This window comes from Ranitomeya imitator, chromosome 2, assembly GCF_032444005.1.
Source record: "Ranitomeya imitator isolate aRanImi1 chromosome 2, aRanImi1.pri, whole genome shotgun sequence".
NCBI classification, from domain to species: Eukaryota; Metazoa; Chordata; class Amphibia; order Anura; family Dendrobatidae; genus Ranitomeya; species Ranitomeya imitator.
Genome location: NC_091283.1, coordinates 39736671 through 39762794, shown reverse-complemented (window position 1 = coordinate 39762794; position 26124 = coordinate 39736671). Strand labels below are relative to the sequence as shown.

Below are 26124 nucleotides of genomic sequence, written 5' to 3'. Positions count from 1 at the left end.
GGTTTGACTTTGGAGTTACATTGTGTTGTTTAAGTGTTCCAACGTTCCTTTCATTTTTTTTTAGCAATGTACTTTTATAGGAACAAAAATATTTTTCTTCACCTCAGTGAACAGGGGCAATAGAAATACATTTTTAGATATGCAATGTATCTCTATGGACATGTATAACCTGCTTCTTTGTTCACTGCAATAGAGGTTCAGATTACCAAATTCTGCTATCTATATCATTATAAGCTGGGGCTCCTTGGTTGAGCTGCTGTTTGCGAACATGAAGATTGAGACTGAATACAGGAGGGAGAAGCAGTGAATATATAATTTAATTTATGCACTGAACAGAGAGAATCGGAATCCAGGATGGTTGGGAGCTATGGGAAGGTACAGATAGTGCTGTCTCTCCCTGTAAGCGGTGTGCGGATAAGTACAGATAGTGCTGCCTCCTTGTCTCTCCCTGTAAATGATATAGTTATAGATAGTGCTGCCTCCCTGTCTTTCCCTGGAAATTATGTAGATACAGACAGTGCTGCCTCACCGTCTCTCCCTGTAAATGATGTAGATACAGATAGTGCTGCCTCACCGTCTCTCCCTGTAAATGATGTAGGTACAGATAGTGCTGCCTCCTTGTCTCTCCCTGTAAATGATATAGTTATAGATAGTGCTTCCTCCCTGTCTTTCCCTGGAAATTATGTAGCTACAGATAGTGCTGCCTCACCGTCTCTCCCTGTAAATGATGTAAGTACAAATAATGCTGGCTCATCCTCTCCTTGTAAATGATATAGGTACAGGTTGTGTTGCCTCCTTGTCTCTTTTACAGATAGTGCTGCCTCCCTGTGTTTCCCTTTATTGATGTAGGTAGAGGTAAATGTTGTAGGTACAGATAGTGTTGCCTGCCTATAAATGATGTACGTACAGATATTGCTGCCTCACCGTCTCTCCCTGTAAATTATGTAGGTATAGGTTGTGTTGACTCCTTGTCTCTCTCACAGATAGTGCTGCCTCCCTGTCTATCTCACAGATAATGCTGCCTCCCTGTCTCTCTCACAGATAATGCTGCCTCCCTGTGTTTCCCTTTATTGATATATGTAGAGTTTGTGCTGCTTCCTAGTCTCTCCCTGTAAATGATGTAGGTACAGATAGTGCTGCTTCCCTGTCTCTCTCACATTTAGTACTGCCTCCCTGTTTTTACCCTGTAAAATATGTTGGTACAGATCGTACTATCTCTTTGTCTATCCTTGTAAATGATGTAGGCAAATGTAATACTGCTGTCCTATCTCATCTTGTAAATTATGTAGGTACAAATAGCACAGCTTCCACGTTTCTGTCCATGATGTAGGAACAGATAGTGCTTCTTCCTTGTATCTCCCACATAATACGCCTTGATGACTCTCCTTGCAAATGATTTAGGTGCTCATAGCGCTGCCACCTGTCTCTACGTACAAAGGATTTTGTCCGGAAAATGTCCTGTTCCTGCAGGTGAAATAAAAACACCCTTATGGTGTATTAGGTTTTATTTATGAATATTTCCTAACAAAGTCCAATAATCCAGAATGTCTGATAATCCAAGTTATCCCGGTCCCATTGTTCTAAATGGATCTATAACTATAATAGCAGCAATATGTAACAAATTATAGAGTTAAACAAGTAACCTTTATATATTTTTCTTTACCTGTCATTCTATTATGGGACAGAGTAAGGATGCTGGGATAAGGACCCTGGTGATGCTGGATGAGCAAGGAGGTAAGGCTGACTACAGTCAATGGTTCATTTTAATTTACTCAGTGTCTTATAAACCCCCTCACTCTATTCTCCATCCCAATCTATAGCTCTTATATAACTTCCAATATTGAGGAGCACAGAAAAGTAACAACCAAAGTTTCCCCAAAGTTCCTGTACAACTGTCAGCTGGTAAAACATGTTACCCTACAGTGACCTCCAGTGGTAAAAACAATGATTGCACCTGCTGGTATGTGTTACTCTACAATGTCCTCTGGTGGTGAAAAAATAGATTACACCCAACTAGTATAACATGTTACCCTACAGTGACCTCCGGTGGTGAAAACATTGATTGCACCTACTGGTATGTGTTACTCTACAATGTCCTCTGGTGGTGAAAAAATAGATTACACCCAACTAGTATCGATGTGAATATTTTTCTGCCCAATGATGACAGAGGTATTCTAGGAGTGATACCTTTATTGGCTAACCAGAAAATAATATGTTTGCTGGTATCCTTGTTGTAGGAATGTATTCCTCAGTGACCGCAGCTGTAGTTCCCTGTCTTTGCTGTCTGAACAGATCCGAATATACCTCAGATACCTCTGGATAGCTAATAAAGGTATCACTCCCAGAATACTTCTGTCATCATTGGGCAGAAAAGTATTCACATCGATTTTTCTGGCTAACACGGTACCACAATACAATTTGTTATTGTACATCACCCAACTAGTATATCATGTTACCCTACAGTGACCTCTAGTGGTGAAAACATTGATTACACCCAGGGCCGCCATCAGGGCATGACAGCCGTGACTGGCGTATGGGGCCCGGTGAGCAGAGGGGGCCCGCATCGGGCCCCGTCTCATCTGGTCACCGGGCCCCCCCTGCAGGCACTGCGGCAGCGGCACACTATTGACGTGCGGGCCCGCGCCCGCACGTCAATAGTTAACAGCCGCCAGCCAGTCTGAGGCTGGCGGCTGAATAGGGCCGCAGTGCGCACTCGCCGCCGCCGGCGTCTGACGTCATTGTCAGCCGCCAGGCCCGGCGGCGAGTGCGTCTGTGTGGAGCCTGGAGAGGGAGCTTCACCCGGCGCTGGAGCTTGGCCAGGTAAGAAGTTGTGTTTTTTTTTTTTCTTTGAGAGCTGCTGCGATCCAGGGGGGCCCGGGGGGCAGGATGATGGACACACAGGGGCAGAAATGCTGGACACACAGGGGCAGAATGGTGGGCACACAGGGGCAGAAATGCTGGACACAGTGGGGCAGAATGGTGGACACAGTGGGGCAGAATGGTGGACACAGTGGGGCAGAATGGTGGACACACAGGGGCAGAATGGTGGACACACAGGGGCAGAATGGTGGACACACAGGGGCAGAATGGTGGACACACAGGGGCAGAAATGCTGGACACAGTGGGGCAGAATGGTGGACACAGTGGGGCAGAATGGTGGACACACAGGGGCAGAATGGTGGACACACAGGGGCAGAATGGTGGACACACAGGGGCAGAATGGTGGACACAGTGGGGCAGAATGCTGGACACACAGGGGCAGAAATGCTGGACACAGTGGGGCAGAAATGCTGGACACAGTGGGGCAGAAATGCTGGACACAGTGGGGCAGAATGGTGGACACACAGGGGCAGAAATGCTGGACACAGTGGGGCAGAAATGCTGGACACAGTGGGGCAGAAATGCTGGACACAGTGGGGCAGAAATGCTGGACACACAGGGGCAGAAATGCTGGACACAGTGGGGCAGAAATGCTGGACACAGTGGGGCAGAAATGCTGGACACAGTGGGGCAGAATGGTGGACACACAGGGGCAGAATGGTGGACACATTTGGGCAGAATGCTGGACACACAGGGGCAGAAATGCCGGACACAGTGGGGCAGAATGGTGGACACAGTGGGGCAGAATGGTGGACACACAGGGGCAGAAATGCTGGACACAGTGGGGCAGAAATGCTGGACACAGTGGGACAGAATGGTGGACACAGTAGGGCAGAATGCTGGACACACAGGGGCAGAAATGCTGGACACAGTGGGGCAGAAATGCTGGACACAGTGGGGCAGAATGGTGGACACACAGGGGCAGAATGGTGGACACATTTGGGCAGAATGCTGGACACACAGGGGCAGAAATGCCGGACACAGTGGGGCAGAATGGTGGACACAGTGGGGCAGAATGCTGGACACAGTGGGGCAGAAATGCTGGACACAGTGGGGCAGAAATGCTGGACACAGTGGGACAGAATGGTGGACACACAGGGGCAGAATGGTGGACACAGTGGGGCAGAATGCTGGACACAGTGACACAGGGGCAGAAATGCCGGACACAGTGGGGCAGAATGGTGGACACAGTGGGGCAGAATGCTGGACACAGTGGGGCAGAAATGCTGGACACAGTGACAGGGGCAGAATGCTGGACACAGGGGCAGACTGTGAGACCCAGGGGCAGAATGCGAGACACGGGGCAGAATGGAGATACGGGGCATGATTGGAGACACGGGGCAGGATGAAAGACATGGGGGCAGGATTGGAGACAGATGGGGCAGAATGGAGACACAGGGGGCATGATTGGAGACAAGTGTCAGGATTGCAGACATGGGGGCATGGTTGGAGACATAGGGGGCAGAATGGAGACATGGGGCATGATTGGAGACACTGGGGGCAGAATTGGAGACAGATCGTGCAGGATCATGGGGCAGAATGGATATGATGGAGACAGATGGGGCAGGATAAGGAGATCATATGGGGCAGAATGGATACTCATGAGGGCAGGATGGGAGAATATCTGGCTGACGCCAGGAATGAGACACACGGGGCCAGGCTGGGTGATATTATTAATACCATAGGGGCTAATTTAGGGATATTATTACTGCAGTGATGTATTAATTTTATTTTTTGAGTATACTGTTTTAAATGGGGGGCGGTCCTGTTACTGTATAGAGTGATACTATGTCGCCTTCTTCATGTGGTGTAATGTAGAAGTTGTGAAAAATTAAGTAATGTGTTCTGCAAGCGGAGCTCGAGATAACTGTGTTATTTCCTGCAGAGAGAAGTCCTGGCTGGATGAAATGATGGCGGTCTGTGCTGGATGAAAGATGAAGGACTTCACCTAGAGACGTCACTGGTGAGTCAGTGTGTTACCTATACACTGACACTATACACTGTATACAGAGCTCCTGTGTATAATTTCACTAGTGATCACTATATTATCTGTACACAGACACTGCATACTAAGTACAGATCTCCTGTGTATAATGGCACTTATGGTGATAGTATGGTGCTTTTTTAAAAATTACTGATCAGAATTGTAGTATTCAGTCACTATGTGGTGGTAATATGTGGTCTGGACATGGTGTTGTGGTATTTGTTCCTTGTATGTGATATTATTCGATCACTGTGGTGGTAATATGTCGTCTGGTCATGGTGTTGTGGTATTTGTTCCTTCTATGTGATATTATTGGGCATTTTAAAAATTGAAAAATAAATAAAAATATACCTAAATTGTATTGCATATTTTAACAAATATTTAATAGGTTACAGTAGAGTAGGGCCCGGCCAAAAGTGTCTACCGTGTTCTGGTGGCGGCTTAAAAAATCTTTTGGCCAAAACAAAAGCTGCCGGCTATATGTGTGATCTGGTGATGGGAACTGTTAATGTGTGATAGGTGAGAAGTGGAGATTTTCCAAGAGAGAGTGGTGGGACTGTGGACAGTTCGAGGGGTGGAGCCTGGAGGCGGGGCTGGGGTGGAGCCTGGGCGGAGTCTCAAGGGGGCCCCGAAAATTTTGCCAGTATGGGGCCCCAAAATTTCTAGTGGCAGCCCTGATTACACCTACTCTAGTATAACATGTTACTCTGCAGTGTCCTCTACTGGTGGAAATATAGATTGCACCTACTGTTCGATTTGAAACAGATGCAGCAGAGCTGAACTTGTTTCTTGGCATAATACTTAATGAGATCATGATGTTCAGTCTATGGGTATCAAGCGGATAAGCCTGCTATATTATCTTAACATACCAAGTTGTCATGATGGACCAGTTGTGTAACATAGAGGGCCCAATAGCAAAGATAGATTAACAGGTACCCCCATTATGGTGTTGAATTTAGCAATTTAGGTCAAAATGTGTCAATTTCTGACTCCATTTTTTGGGTAACGCTGCCATACCTACAAACTGTACTGATTGTCCAATTATTAGAAGAAACAGAGCTTGGCAAATAATCCCCAGAGTGGGTGTTTCTGACATATTCTGTAGATATTCGTAATAAGTTGGACTGGGGTTTGGTATATGACCAATTCTACAATCCTCCATGCACAATAAAGCATAACTACAGGAACTGCCAACAGTACAAACAGATGAGCTCAGTACCTCTGCCTGTGGCCTAGACCTGCACCGTGTGAAGCTTGGAACTGCGGACACTGTAGTGCTGTCATTGTGCTTCCTGCAGGGAGCCGCAGACAGCCTGGATGGTGGAGCAGGGAGCTGACGGCTCTCTTCTCCAGCATTGCACTTAGCTGTATCTACGTCCCAAAGATGCAGATACAGATCAACCCGGGATATGCTCCAAAAACCTGCCACAGTTGACTAAATCTATTTTTTTTTTAATTTTATGCATTCAGAGCAGCTGGAGCGGATTGACAAAGGTTTGAACCAAATCAATCAGGATATGAGAGAAGCAGAAAAGAACCTAACGGATATGAGTAAATGCTGCGGCCTGTGCTCCTGCGACAGGTGAGTCGCCCCTGTCTGGTACTTGCTTGTTTTTTTATGGGGCTGATATTCTGCAACCGATTCTGTAAAGTTGGTTATTCAATGTAGAGCTCTAGACCTTCCTCCGGACCCTCAATGTGCACGCGCACCCTCGGACGGCTGGGCGTGCATGTATTCTGGATGGGTAGGATGGTGTCAGCCGCTGTCAGCCCCTCTGGTGAAAGTTTATCTTCCCTGATATATGATTAGACACGTTCCAATCCAGCAGCCAATTACGGGACGCCCCATACATAGTAGATGTTCGGCCTTTGCGGCCAGAATTGGTGACCTCCTGAGTTATAACCAAACCTAAAACAAAGAAACTGTTAAAAAGAGATGAAGTATTGCTAATGATGGTCCCGGACAGTTACGTTTCCGATTCCGCAGGTTGACGAGCAGCGCAACGTCCAGATCCGCTTGGGGTAAATCGAACGACGACGTTGTCTCTGCTCAGCCGTCCCGCGTTGCCGATGAAAGAGAAAGGATGATGATGAGCGGAAGTTATGTCCGGAGGTAAAGTTTGAGAATACTTCTCTATCAGTCGCTGTACAAGCTCACTTCTTCACCGCTGCCACCAGTAGTCTACGTTGACCCATTTATGATCTATTTAATATGGACCATTCATGATTCTGAGGACCCAGGTCATAAACTTCAGCTCCAAGTGATCTACAATTGGGTTTTCCCTGCACAGCCGCATGCTACACTGTAATATTGTGACATAACCTGGGCCAACAATAGAATCTTCAGGTGCTCAAGACCTCTGTCGCTGGAAGACCCCAAAAATCAACAATCTCATGTCAAAGAACCTTAGGTGAACACTTCGTTTTGGTGAAGTCTCCAGTTTGGAGACTTCTTCGCGTGATCTCCCTGTGATGAGCGAGAACAGGCGACGCTGATAATAGTTATAGTCAGTGCTTTAAATAAATAATTATACCCCTATATTTTAAAACCAGCACAGATAAAGCAGACAGCTATATTATCAGCCATGGTTAATGACCCAGCCCGCAGCTGCCCCAGAACTAACACATCACGTTAGATGTGCCAATTCTGGCACTTTACCCAGTTTATCCCAATGCCCATGTGCAGAGGCAATCGGGGTAATATATGAGTTTAATGACAGCTGTGATTGGTCAAAAATCACAGCTGCTATCCAGCCCTGGGGTTAGTAATGGAGAGGTGTCAGTCAGATACTCCCATTACTAACCCTGTAGTGAAAAGAAATAAGTACACACACACAGAAAAGTACTTTAATTGTAAAAAGCACTCCTCAACAATTACTCTCGTTACCCATTTATTACTAAAAATAGGAGTAATCCATAAGGATCCGCTGTAAATCCATAATAAGGAGGTCCCACGATGATCTCCGGCTCTTCTACATCCGAAGGCAGTGATGTGCGGTGACATCATTGGCATGACCACTCACCACGGAGGCCAGAACACCGCGAGAATAGCATGAGAACCCAGCTGTAGTGGCGAGTGGTGACACCGCAGGTCACTGTCAGCAGTTCTCACGGCAACCTTTGTGTGATCAGCTGTGATGTCCACGGATATTACACAGCTGACATTAGTCCCAAAACCATTACCGCAATTGCCAACGCACCAGGGCCATTGCAAAGAGCCGACGCTAAGTGTCACAATTGGCGCATCTAATGGATGCGCCATGTGTGGAGTGGCTGAGGGCTGGTGTTATTAGTCTGGGAGGGGGCCATTATCCATAGTAGATAGGACCCCCTTTTTAATAACCAGGAAAGTATACTCAGACAGCTCTGAGCTGTTTTTAATAGGCTGAGAACCTCCATGGATATTGGCCCCTTCCCAGAATAATCACACCAGCTCATTGCTGTCTGCTTTCCCTCAGCTGGTTATTAAAAATAAGGGGAACCCCATGCTGTTTATTAATATTATTTGTTAATTCATTTATTTAACTATTAGCTAAATAATATCTATCTATTATCTATCTATCTATCTATCTATCTATGATCTATCTATCTATCTATGATCTATCTATTATCTATCTATCTATGATCTATCTATCTATCTATCTATCTATCTATTATCTATCTATCTATTATCTATCTATCTATGATCTATCTATCTATCTATCTATCTATCTATCTATCTATCTATCTATCTATCTATCTATTATCTATCTATCTATCTATCTATCTATCTATGATCTATCTATCTATCATCTATCATCTATCTATCTATCTATCTATCTATGATCTATCTATTATCTATCTATCTATGATCTATCTATCTATCTATCTATCTATCTATTATCTATCTATCTATCTATCTATGATCTATCTATCTATCTATCTATCTATCTATCTATCTATCTATTATCTATCTATCTATCTATCTATCTATCTATCTATCTATCTATGATCTATCTATCTATCTATTATCTATCTATCTATGATCTATCTATCTATGATCTATCTATCTATCTATCTATCTATGATCTATCTATCTATGATCTATCTATCTACCTATCTATCTATCTATCTATCTATCTATCTATCTATCTATCTATGATCTATCTATCTATCTATCTATCTATCTATCTATGATCTATCTATCTATCTATCTATCTATCTATCTATCTATGATCTATCTATCTATCTATCTATCTATCTATCTATCTATCTATGATCTATCTATCTATCTATTATCTATCTATCTATGATCTATCTATCTATGATCTATCTATCTATGATCTATCTATTATCTATCTATCTATCTATCTATGATCTATCTATCTATCTATCTATCTATCTATTATCTATCTATCTATGATCTATCTATCTATGATCTATCTATCTATGATCTATCTATCTATCTATCTATGATCTATCTATCTATGATCTATCTATCTACCTATCTATCTATCTATCTATCTATCTATCTATCTATCTATCTATGATCTATCTATCTATCTATCTATCTATCTATCTATCTATCTATCTATGATCTATCTATCTATCTATCTATCTATCTATGATCTATCTATCTATCTATCTATCTATGATCTATCTATCTATCTATCTATCTATGATCTATCTATCTATCTATCTATCTATCTATCTATCTATCTATCTATGATCTATCTATCTATCTATCTATCTATCTATCTATCTATCTATCTATTATCTATCTATCTATCTATCTATCTATCTATCTATCTATCTATCTATCTATCTATTATCTATCTATCTATTATCTATCTATGATCTATCTATCTATCTATCTATCTATCTATCTATCTATCTATCTATCTATCTATCTATCTATGATCTATCTATCTATCTATCTATCTATCTATGATCTATCTATCTATCTATCTATGATCTATCTATCTATCTATCTATCTATCTATCTATCTATCTATCTATCTATCTATCTATGATCTATCTATCTATCTATCTATCTATCTATCTATGATCTATCTATCTATCTATCTATGATCTATCTATCTATCTATCTATCTATCTATCTATCTATCTATCTATCTATCTATTATCTATCTATCTATCTATCTATGATCTATCTATCTATCTATCTATCTATCTATCTATCTATCTATCTATCTTTATCTATTATCTCTCTATCTATCATAAAAATACCAAAATAACAGCACCAAGTAAGCCACAGATGTGTGCAAGGCATCCCAGACAACCATCCCATTGTTATATAAATATCATGTAAGAAAAGAAGGAAGCACTCCAAAAAATTCAGGGGAAAAAAAGGGGACTTTATTAACCCATCTGGTGAGGCAACTTTTCGGCTGTAAACAGCCTTTGTCAAGCTTGAGAAAGGCTATTCACAGCCGAAACATTGCAACACCCTATGGGTTAAGGTACCGTCACACTGAACGATATCGCTAGCGATCCGTGACGTTGCAGTGTCCTGGCTAGCGATATCGTTCAGTTTGACACACAGCAGCGATCTGGATCCTGCTGTGATGTCGTTGGTCGCTGCAGAAAGTCCAGAACTTTATTTCGTCGCTGGATCTCCCTGCAGATATCGCTGAATCGGCGTGTGTGACGCCGATTCAGCGATGTCTTCACTGGTAACCAGGGTAAACATCGGGTTACTAAGCGCAGGGCCACGCTTAGTAACCCGATGTTTACCCTGGTTACCAGCGTAAACGTAAAAAAAACAAACACTACATACTTACCTTCCACTGTCTGTCCCCCGGCGCTCTGCTTCTCTGCACTGGCTGTGAGCGCCGGCCAGCCGGAAAGCACAGCGGTGACGTCACCGCTCTGCTTTCCGGCCGCTGTGCTCACAGCCAGTGCAGAGAAGCAGAGCGCCGGGGAACAGACAGCGGAAGGTAAGTATGTAGTGTTTGTTTTTTTTACTTTTACGCTGGTAACCAGGGTAAACATCGGGTTACTAAGCGCGGCCCTGCGCTTAGTAACCCGATGTTTACCCTGGTTACCCGGGGACCACGGGATCGTTGGTCGCTGGAGAGCGGTCTGTGTGACAGCTCTCCAGCGACCACACAGCGACGCTGCAGCGATCGACATCGTTGTCGGTATCGCTGCAGCATCGCTGAGTGTGAAGGTACCTTTAATAAAGTCCCTTTTTTTCCCTGAATTTTTTGGAGTGCTTTCTGCTTTTCATACATGATATTTATCTTCTATCTTTGCACATCTAGCCCCTAACCATCTGTCATTTCTATTCTGCATTCTATTCCCGTGTGTGTCACACTGATGGTGCACATGGACGGTACACGGATAGCACACAGATTCTACACCCAGATTTGGATAGCACTGATACTGTTTTTTTCCAATACGGGAAATATCAGGACGTGTGAAGGGGGCCTTAGGCAAAAATTATTCTACTTCCACCATTTTCTAGCTGTGGATCACATTAGGAGTCCTGCAGACTGTTACAGCCATGAGAAGGCGCTCCACGCATTAATGGAAATGGAATCTTTCCACGGATTAATGCTGCCTGAACCATGGACAGGAGAAATGACTGTGTTATTGCCGCCGTATACAGTATGTTTTACTCTGAAACTCTTCAGCACTTTAGAAAAACCTTTTAGTCATCAGGAGCGGGGCAGGGAGAAGCCACTAGGACCTTCTCAGAATAGTGATCCGAGCCACATAGTTTCTAGTGGACTTTTCAAAGAATGTTTTTTTCTGAAATGCTGCAGGGTTTCAGAGTAAAACATTCATGGCTACAATAATTAAATCAAGGCCTGATTCCTCCTTCTGTGGTTGCTGCCAGTAGTGCTGAGGTAAGACGAGGCTGCTCACACTGCTGTCCTCCCTGTATATCTGATCTAATACTGGAGATACCAGGGGTGCTGAGGTAAGAAGAGGCTGCTCACACCGCTGTCCACCCTGTATATCTGATCTAATACTGGAGATACCGGGGGTGCTGAGGTAAGACAAGGCTGCTCACACTGCTGCCAACCCTGTATATCTGATCTAATACCGGATATACCAGGGGTGCTGAGGTAAGACGAGGCTGCTCATTCTGCTGTCCACCCTGTATATCTGATCTAATACCGGAGATACCAGGAGTGCTCAGGTAAGACAAGGCTGCTCACACTGCTGTCCACCCTCTATATCTGATCTAATACCGGAGATACCAGGAGTGCTCAGGTAAGACAAAGCTGCTCACACTGCTGTCCACCCTCTATATCTGATCTAATACTGGAGATACCAGGGGTGCTGAGGTAAGATGCGGCTGCTCACACTGCTGTCCACCCTGTATATCTGATCTAATACTGGAGATACCAGGGGTGCTGAGGTAAGACGAGGCTGCTCACACTGCTGTCCAACCTGTATATCTGATCTAATACTGGAGATACCAGGAGTGCTCAGGTAAGACGAGGCTGCTCACACTGCTGTCCAACCTGTATATCTGATCTAATACTGGAGATACCGGGGGTGCTGAGGTAAGACAAGGCTGCTCACACTGCTGTCCACCCTGTATATCTGATCTAATACCGGAGATACCAGGAGTGCTCAGGTAAGACAAGGCTACTAACACTGCTGTCCACCCTCTATATCTGATCTAATACCGGAGATACCAGGAGTGCTCAGGTAAGACAAAGCTGCTCACACTGCTGTCCACCCTCTATATCTGATCTAATACTGGAGATACCAGGGGTGCTGAGGTAAGATGCGGCTGCTCACACTGCTGTCCACCCTGTATATCTGATCTAATACTGGAGATACCAGGGGTGCTGAGGTAAGACGAGGCTGCTCACACTGCTGTCCAACCTGTATATCTGATCTAATACTGGAGATACCAGGAGTGCTCAGGTAAGACGAGGCTGCTCACACTGCTGTCCAACCTGTATATCTGATCTAATACTGGAGATACCGGGGGTGCTGAGGTCAGACCAGGCTGCTCACACTGTTGTCCACCCTGTATATCTAATATAATACTAGAGATATCAGGAGTGCTGAGGTAAGAAGAAGCTGCTCACACTGCTGTCTACCCTGTATATCTAAGGCTGGTTTCACATTAGCGTTTTGCCTCCGTGAAGCCCTGCCCTCGGCCGCACCTCCGCCGCTAGCTCCGCCTACTTCTGCATGCAGCCTGCATACGGCCTGCGTACCTATCTTTAACATTAGGTACGCAGGTCGTGCCGTTGTATGCGGATGCTTCCACATGCGTCGTTTTGACGATGCGGCGACCAGCGTAGGACGCAGCCGGTAGCAATTTCTTTTTTTCTCCGCATCGTCAAAACGATGCATGCGGAAGCATCCGCATACAGCCACACGACCTGCATATCTAATGTTAAAGATAGGTACGCAGGTCGCATGCAGTCCGCATGCAGAAATAGGCGGAGCTAGCGGCGGAGGTGCAGCCGAGGGCGGGGCTTCACGGAGGAAGTCTGCAGCCCTCTGCAGCTCCTCAAAACGCTATTGTGAAACTAGCCTAATATAATACCAGAGATATCAGGATAGCTGAGGTAAGAAGAAGCTGCTCACACTGCTGTCCACCCTGTATATCTAATATAATACCAGAGATACCAGGATTGCTGAGGTAAGAAGAGGCTGCTCACACTGCTGTCCACCCTGTATATCTAATATAATACCAGTGATACCAGGATTGCTGAGGAAAGAAGAAGCTGCTCACACTGTTGTTCATCATGTCTATCAAATTTAATACTAGAAATTCCAGGATTGCTGAGGTAAGAAGAGGCTGTTCACACTGCTGTCCACCATTGCTTTCGGGATGGTGAGTAGCTGTTGTAATCTGAAGACAGCATGACATTGTAGGTTATCTCTAGGTAATGGCAGCAGAGCTTCCTTCCTTCTATTGTTTTTTCTTTCTATTCCTGGAGAAACTTTTCAACCTTCCAATTTTTTTTTTTACTGTAGGATAACAAGAGATTCTCGAGAAGATGAAATGGAGGAAAACCTAAGTCAAGTTGGAAGCATTCTGGGAAATCTCCGTAGCATGGCGCTGGATGTTGGAAATGAAATCGATACGCAGAACAGACAAGTTGACAAAATCGTGGAAAAGGTGAGATGGAGACAGCTGGGTGGGTCAAGGGCCTTTAGTTTTGGGAACTTCTAAAAAAATATGTTATTTCCTTTCCAGGTTGCAGTGAATCAAGATCGAATACAGGATGCGAATACTAAGGCTAAGAAGATTCTGAAGAGCGTGTGATCCGTCATGTGGCTTCTATGTGGGGCCATCTGCTAGAGAATCCTGGAGTGTCTTTATGTCGCCAAACATCTTGGGTCATGGCCCCATAATGTTGGAAACCTTTGTTTCTAGGGAATGTTGAGGCTTACACTAAAACATCTCCCCTTCTGTATAGTAACATATTTGACCCATTTTAACGTTATCCTGGTACAATAATTGGGTAAAGTGGATAATCGTCCAGAAGTTAATGGTCAGGCATGCATTGGGTTCCTAGCACTATTACACCTGCTGTGATCTATGAATCCGAGAGGTGGTCTGTATATTCTCCTGTGAGTTTGTTTCACACAGACTTGCTTGAATCGGTGAACAGATTCGATTCGGTCTGAATCTAACGTGCCCCGAGAGGACATTTATTATGCTCGAAGGTCTCTCAATACCCCAATACACAGAAGGGAGGGAGGAATTAAAAATAACAAAAGATTATACACACCTGTCCTCACCCGGTTCTCTGCTCGCTTCCTCCGATCTTTGGATCTTCTGGTGCTTACTAGACCTGAAGGAGTCACCTGGAGAACAAGGCATGTCAATGATTTGCTTTGCCTTATGGTGCACCTGATCACAAGAACTAGTCCGTATCGGAAGATCCAAGAGCTGGAGGAGGACCAGAAGGGAAGCTGCGGCAGCAGAACAGGCGAGGGGCAAGCCTAAGACATGGGAGCATAGCCCTTTATGGTTTATTAACCTCTTTCTGGCCCTCAAAAGACTCCATCAAAAAAAAAAAATGACAGCTGCCTACCACTTCGTCTGATTCGTACAAATCGAATCCCAAAAATTTCAGATTCTGGCAAATTCGGAAATTTTCAGGAAATTTGTAACACGCTTAATTTGTTATGAATCGATTCGCTCACCTCTAACGCTGACTGTGGATCGAACATCTCTAGTTTTGGTTGCCTTTAGCTTGTCTTCTTCTCCCTGGCCCAAACCTTGAGGTCATTCTTGATATTGTGGCCCGGCGCCATCTTGGGTCTAGTCTGAACTATTCACTTTATTGCTTGTGCCTTGTGGGTGTATGCCATTTACTTATGTGTAGACAGGGGGTGCACATACTTTTATGGCATCATAGTGATCACGTCCCAGAGTTTGTTGTATTTTTTTCCTATTGAAAAATAAATTGTACGGTTTTCGGCATGGTATTAATTTCTGTCACAATCAACTGTATGCAGAAAAATAAATTGTCCATTTTGCCGTTCTTGGAGTGGAGACGCCTCCCTCTTCTGTTTGCGGTGGGAAACCAAGCCGCGCCTGTAGTATATATTGGGCGGTAATGTGCAATATTAATGGCTGTATTTCATTACATGTCTTATGATCCGGTGAGCTGGTTGTGCCTCAGTAAGTTATTGTTGGGCAGTCCGGCTCTTTTTGGTGATCTGGATCATTTGGCTCTGCTCACCAAAAAGAACCGTCCTTTTTTTGGATCCCTATTAAATATGTGTTCTCTCGATGGTCCGATGAGGTTGAAACCTTTCTCATCAGAATCCGAACAGGGTAATTTTACCCCAAGTGAGAACCATTCATAATCTACCAGTGGCTCTTCTTGGGAATTATTCACAAAAGGGAGCCGACTCTTTGTACCGGATTGGTCGGAAATGACCCATCACCTGTTCCTCCTTCATCCAATCTCTTTTTAGCATTTACGTCTCTTTCTTCTTTTTTTAATCATCATTTTTATTTTTTTCTGTGCTGAAATGGTTGATGGTACAGTTGAACCAAACAATTTCCGATGGCTTGGTCCTCCGTGGAAGCTGGACCAGAGCAGCCGTCACTTCTGCACCTGACCCTCTCCACCGGCATCCTTGGCGATCCTTGGGTTTACTAGACCCTGCAATGTCATGTCGTCCTCTGAAGACCAGTCACTATGCCATATGCAAAATCTTAAAATTGTGGTGCCAAGTAAATGTAAAAGGCGCCTAGGAGGTCGGGTGCAGAAATGAAGACTGTCCTGGTCCGGCTGCCACAGAGGACCAAGACAACGTGAATCTTCTTGCTCAATTCTCGTTGATGGGTCTGTTTGAAATAGAAGAAAATCTAATATAGTTTTCAAAGATAATCGAAATGTTATAAGTATCTGGGCCATTAAGCCTCTCATCATGAATATTAGATTGGTGAGAACGCCATGTCCCCTACAAAAAAACTGATTGGCAACGGTACCGAGAATTGGACCACCACCGACCTAATATTGATCTCCTATCTAATGAACAGGCCATCAGTTATTGGACAACACTTTATTACTCTGGGTTTGAGGGACTCATCACATTTTCTTTGCAGGTTCTGCTCTGGGTTGTAACAAACGGAGGGATCCTGAATTCTTCCCGAACATTGGCCCAAAAGTGTAGTGTGCAGTTGGCCATCAGCCCTTGGGAAATACTGTAATGTCCCAAAGGTTCGGCAGCTTCCTTGACCCTTGACTGGCTAACAAGTCCTAACAGTCTTAAAGAGTAACTCACTTTAATTTTTATTTCATAAATCAATAGTAGATATGAAAATAAGGAACTTTGTAATATATCTTATCAGAGAAATCAGTTTTTTTCTCCTCCTGGACTGATCTTTCATTCTCAATTCATGGGTAAAATCTGGTTTCAGCGAAGACACATTTTCCAATTACTGAGATAGAAGATGACATTTGGTGCTTGTAAAATTCTACAGAGGGAGGAGGAGCCGGAGGCCGGCCATCATTCTACTGGAAGTTCCATAGAACTATACGAGCTCCAACTGTCTTCTCCTGACTCTGTATTTGCAGAAGACACATTTTAGCTGTCATTTGAGAATTTTGACATCAGTCCAGAAGGAGAAAGAAGCAGATTTCGCTGATAAGATCTATTACAAAGTTGCTTAATTTCATGTGTACTATTGATTAATGGAATAAAAATTAAAATGATGGTTAGTCTTTAAACCAGAAACCATTGTCTTGCTTTGAGAATGACTGAGGCATTCTCTTTCTTAAGAAAGTAGGTTTGCAGCTTGTTGACCACCACTGGTGTCACCGATTGACCTGCCATGAATGTCTGACGTTAGAAAACCCTGTAACTTCTGTTACTTGGTAGAAATGATAAGGCGGGGAGATTCAATATCTTTGTAGATGTGTCAGTCCTGGGTAATGTCCATTTTTCTGATTTTGTAGAATAAATACGGAATTATCTTACATCGACGACAGTAAGACAGTGACAAATGGTGAACACGTTACAACTTTTAATGAAACATAATTGTCTGTCCGGCTCTCGAATGTTGCAGAAGTTCTCGTCACAGTCACTTCTTGTGCGGTAAAGATGCCATGACAATATTACCGAAGGCCAGGAGGCTCCCTGCAATACAAAGCGGATTATTGGTACTTTTTGCCTTGTGGTGGAAAGAAAGTGACCCCATCATTACCCTCTAGCCATAACACAGGAGGCATTAAAGAGAAAGGCCTTTTATGTTGATGTAATTTTTTTACATTAATGATTTTTTTTTCATTCTTGTAATTTTTATATTGGCCATTAGGCCTAATATTACACTGAGGAGGTGAGCTGTGACATCACCTATGGTGTATGGCTGATCCTGTGTTATCTACTGTATATAGAGGTGTTATCAGTCATTGTACAGGAGGAGGAGGTGAGCTGTGACATCACCTATGGTGTATAGCTGATCCTGTGTTATCTACTGTATATAGAAGTGTTATCAGTCATTGTACAGGAGGAGGAGGTGAGCTGTGACATCACCTATTGTGTATGGCGGATCCTGTGTTATCTACTGTATATAGAGGTGTTATCAGTCATTGTACAGGAGGAGGAGGTGAGCTGTGACATCACCTATGGTGTATGGCTGATCCTGTGTTATCTACTGTGTATAGAAGTGTTATCAGTCATTGTACAGGAGGAGGAGGTGAGCTGTGACATCACCTATTCTGTATGGCGGATCCTGTGTTATCTACTCTATATAGAGGTGTTATCAGTCATTATACAGGAGCAGGAGGTGAGCTGTGATATTACCTATTGTGTATGGCGGATCCTGTGTTATCTACTGTATATAGAGGTGTTATCAGTCATTATACAGGAGGAGGAGGTGAGCTGTGACATCACCTATTGTGGATGGTGGATTCTGTGTTATCTACTGTATATAGAGGTGTTATCACTCAATATATAGGAGGAGGAGGAGAGCTGTGATATCACCTATTGTGAATGGTGGATCCTGTGTTATCTTCTGTATATAGAGGTGTTATCAGTCATTGTACAGGAGGAGGAGGTGAGCTGTGACATCACCTATTGTGGATGGTGGATCCTGTGTCATCTACTGTATATAGAGGTGTTATCAGTCATTGTACAGGAGGAGGAGGTGAGCTGTGACATCACCTATTGTGAATGGTGGATCCTGTGTTATCTTCTATATATAGAGGTGTTATCAGTCATTGTACAGGAGGAGGAGGTGAGCTGTGACATCACCAATTGTGGATGGTGGATCCTGTGTCATCTACTGTATATAGAGGTGTTATCAGTCATTGTACAGGAGGAGGAGGTGAGCTGTGACATCACCTATTGTGTATGGTGGATCCTGTGTTATCTACTGTATATAGAGTTGTTGTCAGTCATTGTACAGGAGGAGGAGGTGAGCTGTGACATCACCTATTGTGGATGGTGGATCCTGTGTCATCTACTGTATATAGAGGTGTTATCAGTCATTGTACAGGAGGAGGAGGTGAGCTGTGACATCACCTATTGTGTATGGTGGATCCTGTGTTATCTACTGTATATAGAGTTGTTGTCAGTCATTGTACAGGAGGAGGAGGTGAACTGTGACATCACCTATTGTGAATGGTGGATCCTGTGTTATCTACTGTATATAGAGGTGTTATCAGTCATTGTACAGGAGGAGGAGGTGAGCTGTGACATCACCTATTGTGTATGGTGGATCCTGTGTTATCTACTGTATATAGAGTTGTTATCAGTCATTGTACAGGAGGAGGAGGAGGTGAACTGTGACATCACCTATTGTGAATGGTGGATCCTGTGTTAGCAGGGGCGGACATACCGCCGGTTCAACCGGTGCAATCGCACCGGGGCCCAGAGCGGGAGGGGGGCCCAGAGCAGGAGAGGGGGCCCCCACGGCGACGGACATACACGGCATTGTTGTGATACCTGTAATCCTGTAATGAGCGCCGCGGTACCCAGTGACCGCTGGTGAAGAAGCTGCCGTGCCCGGAGTCTGCGGAGACCATCTGTCCACAATCCGGGAAAAGGAGCCGGGAGCAGGTGAGTATCATATTTACCTGTCCACGATCCACACGCCGGGCGCCGCTCCATCTTCCGCGTCCTCTGCTGTAACTGTGCAGGTCAGAGGGCGCGATGACGTACTGTACTAGTGTGCGCACCACCCTCTGCCTGAACAGTCAGTGCGGAGAGACGGGACGGTGAGGACCAGCGGGCAGAGACGAGAGGTGAGTATGTAATTTTTTTTATTTTATTGCAGCAGCAGCATTTATATATGGCACAGCTTTATAGGGAGCATCTATGGGGCGATATTCAATAATGAATTGTATGGAGCATTATATGTTGTGGTATGGGGGGGGGGCCAAGGAAGATTTCTTGCACAGGGGCCCTCTGCAGTCTGTGTCCGCCCCTGTGTGTTATCTACTGTATATTGAGGTGTTATCAGTCATTGTACAGGAGGAGGAGGTGAGCTGTGACATCGTCTATTGTGAATGGTGGATCCTGTGTTATCTACTGTATATAGAGGTGTTATCAGTCCTTGTACAGGAGGAGGAGGTGAGCTGTGACATCACCTATTGTGGATGGTGGATTCTGTGTTATCTACTGTATATAGAGGTGTTATCAGTCATTGTACAGGAGGAGGTGAGCTGTGACATCACCTATTGTGAATGGTGGATCCTGTGTCATCTACTGTATATAGAGGTGTTATCAGTCATTGTACAGGAGGAGGAGGTGAGCTGTGACATCACCTATTGTGAATGATGGATCCTGTGTTATCTACTGTATATAGAGGTGTTATCAGTCATTGTACAGGAGGGGGAGGTGAGCTGTGACATCACCTATTGTGAATGGTGGATCCTGTGTTATCTACTGTATATAGAGGTGTTATCAGTCATTGTACAGGAGGAGGAGGTGAGCTGTGACATCGCCTATTGTGAATGGTGGATCCTGTGTTATCTACTGTATATAGAGGTGTTATCAGTCATTATACGGGAGGAGGAGGTGAGCTGTGACATCACCTATTGTGGATGGTGGATTCTGTGTTATCTACTGTATATAGAGGTGTTATCAGTCATTGTACAGGAGGAGGAAGTGAGCTGTGACATCACCTATTGTGAATGGTGGATCCTGTGTCATCTACTGTATATAGAGGTGTTATCAGTCATTGTACAGGAGGAGGAGGTGAGCTGTGACATCCCCTATCGTGAATGGTGGATCCTGTGTTATCTACTGTATATAGAGGTGTTATCAGTCATTGTACAGGAGGAGGAGGTGAGCTGTGACATCACCTATTGTGAACGGTGGATCCTGTGTTATCTACTGTATATAGCGGTGTTATCAGTCATTGTACAGGAGGAGGAGGTGAGCTGTGACATCATCTATTGTGAATGGTGGATCCTGTGTTATCTACTGTATATGGAGCAGTTATCAGTCATTGTACAGGAGGAGGAGGTGAGCTGTGACATCACCTATTGTGAATGGTGGAGCCTGTGTTATCTACTGTATATAGAGGTGTTATCAGTCATTTATTTTCCATAAATAACATCACAATTTAGGTGGAAAACTAACAATAAATCATTCTTTATATATCCAAAAGTATTTGGACACCTGACCATCACAGCAATGTGGGCCTGATGACATCCCATATCAAGACGTAGGGCAGTGTTTCTAAACTAAAGTCCTCAAGACCCACCAGCAGGTCATGTTTTCAGTATTTCCTTAGTATTGCATAGGCGATGGAATTAATGCTTGAGCAGGTGATGCAATTATCACTTGTGCAATACTAAGGAAATCCTGAAAACATGGCCTGTTGTGGGGTCTTGAGGACTGGAGTTGAGAAACACTGACGTAGGGGATTAATATGGAGTTGGATTCCCTTTAGTCATCACTATTCATTGAAGATATTCCCCAAAATTTTGGCAAATGTCTGTGGGAATTTGTGCCCAATTAGTCATAAAATCTATGAGATTATAATCAAATAAATTGTATATTTATGCAGTGGCTGCTAAATTCCATTTTGGCCACGGTCATTAGTCATTGCTTATATATTATACCTGCAATGGTGATGCCCATTGTGATTCGGTAGAGGATGAGGTCTCCTGAGCCTCCTTTCAGGTGAACCGGCAAGTCATTGTCAGCCTAGAAAAGGCAAGGAAATCATTAATTGTACACTGTGCATTGGAAATGTAAAGTAATCAAGTGACAACTTGGCAACGTGGAGATTATTCCAACAAGTAGACAGAGTGATCTACTTGATGGGATCATTTGTGTCTATTTAGTGGAATCATCTCAATTTACTTAGTAGCATCACCTCTGTGCACTTAATGACATCTAAATCTACTTGGAGGAATCATGTCAATCTACTTAAAGCCATTATCTCTGTTTCCTTGGTGGAATCATCTCAGAAGTATCATCTCTGCCTAGTTTGTGGAAACATCTTGATATATGTCTTGGTAGCATCATCTCTTAGTGTAATAATCTAGATCTACTAGGTGGCATAATCTCTATACCTAGGGCCATCATATCTGTGTTGGTGGTATCTTCTCTGCCTACTTAGAGTAATCAACTGGTCAACTAGGTGTAATCTAGATCTACTAGGTGACATCTTCTCCTCTTATTTGATGATATCATCTCTCACTCTCTTGGTGGAATCATCTTGAGCTGGTTGGTGGTATCTCCTATGCCTGCTTAGTGTAGCTCAACCTGCTGTAATCTAGATCTACTAGGTGTCATAATCTCTCTACCTAGGTCCATCATATCTGTGTTGGTGGTATCTTCTCTGCCTAATTAGAGTAATCTGGTCAACTTGGTACAATCTAGATCTACTATGTGGCATAATCTCCCCCTATTTGGTGGTATCATCTGTCTCTGTCTTGGTGGAATCATCTTGATCTAGTTGGTGGTATCTTCTCTCCCTGCTTAGTGTAGCTCAACTTGGTGGAATCATATTGATCTGCTTGGTGTCTACTTGGTGTAATCATCTCAGTCTATTTTGTACCATTATCTATGCCTGTTTGGAGCATCATCTCAATCTTGGTGGAATAATCTAGATCTACTGGGTGGCAACATCTCTTTTATTCTTGGTGTAATCACTTCCATCTATGTGGTGTCATCAACTCTGTCTTCCTAATGGCATCATCTCTGTCTTGGAATAATCTGAAGCAAGTCAGTGGCATCCTCTCTGTCTATTTTGGTGGCATTGTCTTTGTTTAAAGTGAAGAATCAGTTTCCCATCTTGTCTCATTGAGGCTAGAACTCAAATGTGAAAGAGTTCTACAACCTAATCTTAGCTGGGATCAATTGAGATCATCAAAGATTTAAGGGTAGGGCGTAGCTGTAACCAAACACATGGGTGAAATGCTGCTCTGTTGTGACAGTCCCTTTGGGTTTCAAATAAATTCTTATTAAATTAAGAAAAAAAAACCTGTAGGCCATTAACAAATAAACAATCAATTCACACTCAATTTCTAGCGATCGGTTTGAAAGCTGCTTTTGCCCGGTGACTGTGACCCTTGGTCATTAATGACTTTGTATTGTACAATATTTAATGAAAACTGAGCTGTTGAAGGAACAATACCTGGAATATTTTCTGTTTCTCTGGGACGCGGTTTTGCATCTGTGCACGACTAGATGTGGTGAAGGCCCGTGAGATCCTCTGTCCCAAAACCTGTAGAGGGTTCAAAAAGTTCTATCAGAGTTCCTACGGATCATCACAAGTCATGAGATACAAACACTAAGTCCAGACACTTGTGGAGGCCCTCATTATACAGTCTATATGTTACTTCTATATTGAAGTATGATCACTTGTAGTTAAAGGTTCAAAGGTCCAAAGCCTGAGGTTGCACTACAGAGAAATTCTGAAGCTAACATGTGTCCGGATTCCCTTCAGGTGATTGGTTTTGTTATTGAGGCTTTGTATGGATTTTAATCAGAAAATACTACAATACATGACTTATTTTATTTGGGTTGAGTTGTTTTGAATGACACCTTTCGCTTTACCTTATAATGCACTGAAAAACAGGAAGAAAAATCTAAGTGCGTGGAAATGTGTGCGCACCACAAAAAAGGCAATTTTTCATTCTTTAAGTTTATTTGTTTATTTTACAGGTTAGATCGTTTTATAGTTTGATAGATAGGACCTTTGCGGACACCAAATTATTATTTGTTTCTATCAACATTTTATTAAATTTGATTATTTTTAAATATAGGTCAGTCAAATTTTTATGCTTTTAAAAAAAAACAAAAAACTTATTCCTGTGTTTTTAGTCTTCCTAGGGGACTTGAAATTGCGATTGTTAGATTGGTTATACTAAATACTATAGAATGGCAGTAAATATTGAAAATGATGGTCTCCTACGAAGGCCTGAAGGCCAGCCAATGGTTTGGCTTTACCACAATGTGGTCAATAGAGGCCTGATCCATTCTTGCATTTGCACCTTTTTTTGTTTCGTTTTCAGTGTTTTTGTTTATTTTTCATTTCTGCCTAATTCTTCTCTTTAAAAGTCGAATTTATATGTCTTTGTCTGTTTTTCTGTTTTTTTTTATGTTTAATGATGTGATTGGGGTTTGTGGCTTTCAGATTTTTGTAACTGATATTTTCAGCTTTTTGAAAAATCACAACTATTTTTATGCAAATACCCTCCAGTCCCTCTTTGGTCTAATTTTACATACTACCGAAATTTTTGTACAAATTTTGACAAATTTTAGTTTAATATATGATGTTTCATGGTTGCAAGATAGGGTAAAAAAGCACTGCTATCTATATTTTTTTATTAAATGTGTGTATATGTGTATGTAATGTAGTATGAGTGTGTTAACATATTCACATAACGATGTTCTCCTCTTCTGACTGACGTCGCCGCTCTGCAAACTCCGCGGGTCACGTTGCGCTCCACGTGACCTGGAAGTCACTTTTACAATTTAAGCCTATGAAGCAGCAGGGCGAAACTCCATAGACTTTCATTGTAAAAGAGACTTCCAGCTCAGGCGTAGCGTATACAGTGATCCGGATAGTCCCAATTACGGTGACGTCACTGAGAAGAGGAGAAGAACGGCGCTGGGCACCGGAGAGAGCAGCGGTAGGTGAGTATATTCTTACACTTACACTACATTACATGCACATATACACACATCTAATTAAAAAAAATGCTTCATTAAAGACAAAAAATAAAAAAACATTTTTGATTTTTTGCAAAATTCAAGAATTTGTTGCAAAAAAACCAAACCACAAGACAAAAAAGAAAAAGAAAACTGAGTTAAGTGCCCCCCTCCTGCAAACTTTTATAACTTTTTGCCACTTTGCGAAGACCTCATCACTTTTCTAAAAAACAAAAACAAAACAAAAACAAAACAGGCAGGGCTTATCAGAAGGTTGTGTGATCAACCGTCCACAACAATTTTTCTATGATGTACGTGTGGACAGCCCGAAGATGCGGCCCGTTTATGAAGAGGCGTGCTCCGGGGGGGATTTTGGTTTGGGACTTAGTCCATGAAAAGTTTGTATAAATTTTCCCCATTTGTAGCTATGCTAAGAAAAACGGGGAGGGAAACATACGTTACATATCTGCGGTGGATTTTCTCAAGGGTTGTTGTATGGAAAATCCACAGCATAATACGGAACCAGCTAAAGTAGATGGAATTCAAATCTGCGAGAAATCCGTAAGAAAATCCGCAGCGAGGTCCTCATGTATGAAGTGGATTTTATTATGGAAAAGCTGGCGAAAAGTCTGCAGCAAATCTGCTCCGAGTGCGTTTCGACTATAAGTAGGATGGTACAAGGGTTAATAGAACTTTTGGGTAACTTCTAGAAGTCACATTAAGGGAGATTTCCACCTACCAGGTAATTCCTCATGGTGCCGACAGTCGTCCTGATCTGTGCTTCACTCGTCCTTTCTGGGTCATCTGACAAGGACGCGCACAGATGATCTTCCCTGCCAGAAATAGACGAAGCAGGGCAGCCAAAAATGTCTGCATGTTACATTCTGCAACCGTGACGCTGGAAAGGGGGGAGTACCAGGAGGGGAGGGATCGTAGGGAACAAATAAAACCCTTGGACTGAGAAAGTTACGGAAAAGTTTTAGGCTCTACTATCGCACCTGACATGACGTCGCCCCATCGCCGCAGACCACAACGAAGGATATTCAGATTCTTCATGGCGTGCGATTTATCTCCTTTGCAACCAGCTTAATTTACGCCTTCAGGTTCTTAACAAAACGTCATCAACAATCGTGATGTTTTCTATTTCAAGACCCCCCCCCCCGCCACCCCAAAAAAATCTGTCTTCTGTCTGAAGTTCCTGCTGTTTTTTTTTTTCACTCCATTTACAATTTCTCTTGTTTTTTTTTTTTTAACGATGCTCCAAATTTAGCCTACACCGTGTGTTTGCATACATATGAAAAAAAAAAAGGAAAGAAATCCTCATAATATGGGAAGGTGAAAAATACATACAAAAAAAACCAAACAACAAAATACTCCCGATATAGAGCGTCGTAGTACATCCTATGTTGGGTTCCCATGTTTGGTGCAGTCTCAGGGTCCTGGCATAAAGTAAAAATGTTACAAATCTCAGAAAACGATTTTTCAGAATTCTCTATTTTTTTAAGTTTTCTTTTCAAAGTGCTGATTTTTTTTCCCCATCACTTAAGTAGAAAAAAAAATACTCAGTCTGGTATCTCTGTAAAATTATACTGACCTTAAAAAATGATAATGAAAGATCATTTCTACTGCACAATGAACAGAGAAAAAAAAAAAAAAAATGGGAGAAATTAAGTTTTTTTTTTCACCATTTTGCT

At 43.0% G+C, this 26124-nt stretch overlaps 2 protein-coding genes across 2 annotated transcripts in view; one reads left to right on the top strand and one right to left on the bottom strand.

Annotated features, from left to right (window-relative positions):
* Positions 1-15342, top strand: part of LOC138667162 (synaptosomal-associated protein 25-like) — a 30479-nt gene extending 15137 nt beyond the window's left edge. Inside the window, exons 4-8 of the mRNA XM_069755458.1 lie at positions 1686-1734; positions 6335-6446; positions 6852-6977; positions 13823-13967; positions 14046-15342. Of these exons, the coding sequence (XP_069611559.1) occupies positions 1686-1734; positions 6335-6446; positions 6852-6977; positions 13823-13967; positions 14046-14114 (501 nt within the window). The 3' untranslated portion in view covers positions 14115-15342. The remainder of the gene's footprint in view (positions 1-1685; positions 1735-6334; positions 6447-6851; positions 6978-13822; positions 13968-14045) is intronic.
* A 1980-nt stretch (positions 15343-17322) lies between these two features.
* Positions 17323-25308, bottom strand: LOC138667161 (cytochrome c oxidase subunit 7A1, mitochondrial-like). Its single transcript, XM_069755457.1, has 4 exons — positions 25170-25308; positions 22911-23000; positions 21388-21472; positions 17323-17452 (listed from the first exon to the last, which is right to left on the bottom strand). Exons 1-4 carry the CDS (start codon positions 25182-25184, stop codon positions 17397-17399), a joined length of 246 nt encoding a protein of 81 aa, XP_069611558.1. The 5' UTR covers positions 25185-25308; the 3' UTR covers positions 17323-17396.
* Between the last annotated feature and the right edge of the window lie 816 nt (positions 25309-26124).

What these genes read in the sequence shown, in the direction of transcription:
- LOC138667161 (XM_069755457.1), bottom strand. An exon ending in AGAAACAGAAAATATTCCAG is followed by an intron (nt 21,473 to 22,910) that starts GTATTGTTCCTT and finishes TGCCTTTTCTAG; the next exon opens with GCTGACAATGACTTGCCGGT. An exon ending in AATGGGCATCACCATTGCAG is followed by an intron (nt 17,453 to 21,387) that starts GTATAATATATA and finishes TTTGTATTGCAG; the next exon opens with GGAGCCTCCTGGCCTTCGGT.